Consider the following 5000-nt stretch of genomic DNA (forward strand, 5'->3'; position numbering starts at 1 on the left):
TCGACCGTGAACACTGACGCGAAGTTCCTGTTTAGGATTTCGACCATTTGTCTACTGTCCTGTGTTAGTACGTCACTTTCATCTTTTAGGGGACCGATATTGCTTTTTGTCTTCTTTTTGGTTCTTATACGTGAAGAACTTTTTCGGGTTGGACTTGGCTTTGCGTGCAATTTGCTATTCATAGTCGCGTTTACTCTGGCGAATGAGTGTTCTGCAAGCTCTGAGGCTTTGATGGTACTGTTCGCGTGCCTCGTCAGTGCTGTTTTCCTTTAGCAAGTTGTATTTTCTCTTCTTCAAATTAATCGCCCGTCGAACTTGGGTAGTCATCCATGGTGTGCTTGTGGCATTATTTGTTCTCCTTGTCTTCATGGGAACAGTTGTTCTCTCTACCTCCAGGAGTTTGTTCTTAAAGCCTTTCCACGCGCCGTCCACCGGAGTGAGGTTCATGGGTTCCCAAGTTGTCTGGGTTAGCAGCTCACGAGCGAAGTTAAAATTGGCTCTTTTGTAGTCTGGAATCTTGGACGTGTTTTCGGTGAGTTCATGGTCTGTTCTGATTTTTAGGCGAATTAGGTGATGGTCGCAACCATCCAGTTTTTCGCCGACTTGACATTCACGTGTGAGATCTGAATCACTCACGAGTACTAGGTCTAATATGTTATTTTCCCTCGTCGGTTGGGTAACAATCTGAGTAAGAAAAGTTTGAATGAGAAAGTTTGAATGAGAAAAATAGGAGGAGGAGGAGGAGGAAAGAAAAATATGGAGAAGAAAAAAAAGTTTGAATGAGAAAAATAGGAGGAGGAGGAGGAGGAAAGAAAACTATGAAGAAGAAAAAAAAGTTTGAATGGGAAAAAGGAGGAGGAGGAGGAGGAGGAGGAGGAGGAGGAAAGAAAAATATGGAGAAGAAAAAAAAGTTTGAATGAGAAAAAGGAGGAGGAGGAGGAGGAGGAGGAGGAGGAGGAAAGAAAATTATGTAGAAGAAAAAAAAGTTCCAATGAGAAAAAGTAGGAGTAGGAGGAGGAGGAGGAAATAAGGAAGAAAAGGAGGAAGGAGGAGAAGGAGGCTTGTGAGTGCGTGCGTGCGGGTGAAAGTCATATTCCGAACCTAACATGAAAATGAGTGTGTAGGATCACCACAACCTCTTCTAACCCCCAACCCCCACACAAAAAATGAGTGCATTCGTGAGTGAGTGAGTGCGTGTGTGAGTGCGTGTGGGTCAAGTTACTCACGTTTCTGCCACAGCTGCCGTTCGTGTTGCCTCATAATCCCCCAAGCCTTGACACCCGCGCTAAAGCAATCCGTCAGAAGCTCCTCGGCCTCCCGCATAACCCTCGGACTCAACTTCAAGTCCTCACTCCCCTGCGCTTCCAACCCCCTGCCCACCAGCGCTTGCATGAGGTCAGGGGTCACACGTTGGACCCCCCAGGTCAGGCGTTGCGTCCTGGGGTGTCCGCTTGGGGTCAGTCTGGGTCAGGAGTTAGTCTGTCGCTTCGTTCTGGGTCTTGGGTCAGTTGGTGTGTGTGCTAGAAGGTGTTAGTGGCAGTCAGTCAGAGAGAGAGGGGAACATGTGTTAAGGGAATTGTGTGTATTTACCTTGTTGTATTTACCTAGTTGTAGCTGTAGTTGTAGGCCTGGGCTTTACGCTCGTGTGGTTCCGTCTCCGTATCTATGGAGTGTGTATGTGTATGTGTGTGTGTGTGACCTACCATGTGTAAAGGGTAGAGTGTGTTCGGTGTGTGCGTTAGGGTGTGCCGGCAAGCTAGTCTTCACGGCATCTGTTAATTACACCTGGGACTTCGCTGAACACGCTATACTGTGATTTATACCTGATTTTTAAGTGTTATATTTGTGTTTATTATGGGATTATTATGTTCCAGTGTGTGTCATTGTTAAGTTGGGCTCCATGGCTACACACACACACACACACACACACACACACACACACACACACACCAATCACTAGTCATGTCAGTATAGTTCTGTAGATTTCAATAGGCCTTTTCCATAATGAAACACACACACACACACACACACACACACACACACACACACACACACACACACACACCAATCACAAGTCATGTCAGAATAGGCCTCCCCATAGGCTCACAAGATGTTCAGATAAAAAAAAAAAATAATAATAATTTCATATTCAAAGTAGGTAATTGTGTATTTGGGGTCATCCTAGGTCACTCCCCCCTCCCCTCCATCCTTCACCCCCCTGTACTGACCTCACTATCATCATCATCATCATCATTATCATTATATTACATACGTACATATAGATAAGTAAATCTCTCTCTCTCTCTCTCTCTCTCTCTCTCTCTCACACACACACACACACACACACACACACAGAAATATACACTTAGAAATATTAACCGTTGAAATTAAAATAAAAAAGAAAACACACACACACACACACACACACGCCAACACTCACGTGCTTCCCAGAGGTTCCACTCGGAGTCCCTCATGTTGGTGATGTCGCGCCTGGCCCTCTCAATGCTCTCCTGAAGCATCTTGTCGGGAATGATGAAGTTGGGGCTGGCGGTCTTCCACTTCTTCAGGTCCACACCCTTGATATGCTTCCCCTGGCAGGCCATTGGGGCATTCCTGTGTGTGGAGAGCTTGGTTAACTATCGCCTGGTTCTCTGTCTGTCTGCCTAGCTACCCGTGCCTTTCCTAACCAAAGCCATCCCCTCATAGTGACAATATAAGAACTTGAGAACATAAGGAGGGTGCAAGAGGCCATTGGGGTGTTCCTGTGCGTGGAGAGCTTGGTTAACTATCGCCTGGTCCTCTGTCTGTCTGCCTAGCTACCCGTCCCTTCCATAACCAAAGACTTTCCCTCGTAATTACAATATAAGAACTTGAGAACATAAGGAGTCTGCAAGAGGCCATTGGTGCATTGCTGTGGGTGGAGAGCTTGGTTAACTATCACCTGGTCCTCTGTCTGTCTGTCCAGCTATCCGTCCCTTCCTTAACCCAAAACATTCCCTCATAATGGCAACACATGCATAGACGTAACACATAGCTCGTCACATAAACACACACACACACGCATCTATCCAACATTCACGTTCTATCTATCTATGTAACTATTTTCAAACAGGCGATCTGGCGCTCTGAGATGCTTAAGAATACAAGCTTAAAACTATCGTAAACACACTTATTAAAACAGCACATACTGACTCATACAGAACCTCATAGTTTGACCGTCATTCTCATACTTACAGGAAGGAATCAGCCTCCAGCATGACCTTGGGCTGGACGTGCTGGAGCTTGTCGCTGCTGTCGCAGATCACACGTCCCAGGCTGGTCTTGCAGAGCTCGTAAAGTTGTTCTGAAAGTGTTTATTGAACGTACGTGAGCCAAAAATTGACTTGGTATATCTTTAAACACTATCTAGATATATGTTATTGGTGACGCAGGAAAATATTTAGGTTGGGAATCTTAACTAGGTAGCAGCGACGGGCCAAATTTGTGTCTTTACCGTGTAGCAGCGACAGGCCAAATTTGTGGCTTTACCGTGTAGCAGCGACAGGCCAAATTTGTGGCTTTACCGTGTAGCAACAGGCCAAATTTGTGGCTTTACCGTGTAGCAGCGTCGGGCTAAATTTGTGTCTTTTCCGTGTAGCATCGACAGGCCATATTTGTGGCTTTACTGTGTAGCAGCGACGGGCCAAATTTGTGGCTTTACCGTGTAGCAGCGACGGGCCAAATTTGTGGCTTTACTGTGTAGCAGCGACAGGCCAAATTTGTGGCTTTACCGTGTAGCAGCGACGGGCCAAATTTGTGGCTTTACTGTGTAGCAACGACAGGCCAAATTTGTGGCTTTACCGTGTAGCAGCGACGGGCCAAATTTGTGGCTTTACTGTGTAGCAGTGACGGGCCAAATTTGTGGCTTTACTGTGTAGCAACGACAGGCCAAATTTGTGGCTTTACTGTGTAGCAGCGACGGGCCAAATTTGTGTCTTTACCGTGTAGCAGCGACGGGCCAAATTTGTGGCTTTACCGTGTAGCAGCGACGGGCCAAATTTGTGGCTTTACCGTGTAGCAGCGACGGGCCAAATTTGTGCCATGATATAACACCCCCCAAAAGATGATACATAAACTGATCACAAATGCTTTGATATATATTATGAAATGGTTTGTATGGATGATGATTTTCCTCATTTTCTTGCTTAGAAGGACCATTCAGAAACATGGTACCCGCTGTTACCAGGTTAAACACTTCTCTAAACACACACACACACACACACACACACACGCACACACACAGACCGATGCTTAATTTACGATGTTTTTGTTTGTATCTATGTATATGATGTTTTGATAGCAATAAATATTTACTTACTAATCTACACACACACACACACACACACACACACACACACACGTACCCTTAGTGAATGAGGAGGGCGGGATGTCGTCCTCATACCAGTAACGATCGCCTCGCCTCAGGTGGTGGAACTGGCGACCAATCAAACAGCCAAACGTGGGCCCGACCAGCGCTCCACAGTTTGGCTTTTCCGCGAGTCCACCGGTGAAGAGATCCACATCATCCACATGCCTGGGAGATGGATGAGAGTTACCACATTGTTAGTAGAGGTTGTAGTAGTATTTGCAAGGCATTGTTAGTCTAGTGCAGGATAACAAAGGCCTTTCCCAATGTCTCCATCTTGAAGGGAAAGGCATCTTGTATTCTCAGGGCTAAAAAATATATAAGAAATTGTGTTAACAGAGAAATGTATGGGGGTTAAGATCACAGACTTAAGGCTTTGATACAAGGCTTCCTTACTTATAAATCCCTTGTAGTTTCTTGGTGTTTTCCAGGGCAACGACATCACTGAGGTCTTGGAAGGAGACAGCTTTCAGGAGGCAGCTAACATTAACCTAGGACAGACCTGACCTAACCCACTACCTCCTTGCTATCATATTAAATCCATAAGAACTTAAGACTGTACATAACGGTCTGACAGCTAACATTAACCTGGGAC

General features: G+C 45.7%; 1 protein-coding gene across 1 annotated transcript in view; it reads right to left on the reverse strand.

The window, feature by feature from the left end:
• LOC126990840 (thyroid peroxidase-like) overlaps window positions 1–5000 on the reverse strand; it is a 44259-nt gene that overhangs the window by 22617 nt on the left and 16642 nt on the right. The window contains exons 6-8 of the mRNA XM_050849487.1: window positions 4404–4573; window positions 3235–3343; window positions 2441–2613 (exon numbers count right to left, since the gene is read on the reverse strand). Coding sequence (XP_050705444.1) covers window positions 2441–2613; window positions 3235–3343; window positions 4404–4573 — 452 coding nt within the window. The remainder of the gene's footprint in view (window positions 1–2440; window positions 2614–3234; window positions 3344–4403; window positions 4574–5000) is intronic.

The sequence above is a fragment of the Eriocheir sinensis genome, unplaced genomic scaffold, assembly GCF_024679095.1.
Source record: "Eriocheir sinensis breed Jianghai 21 unplaced genomic scaffold, ASM2467909v1 Scaffold21, whole genome shotgun sequence".
In the NCBI taxonomy this organism is placed as follows: domain Eukaryota; kingdom Metazoa; phylum Arthropoda; class Malacostraca; order Decapoda; family Varunidae; genus Eriocheir; species Eriocheir sinensis.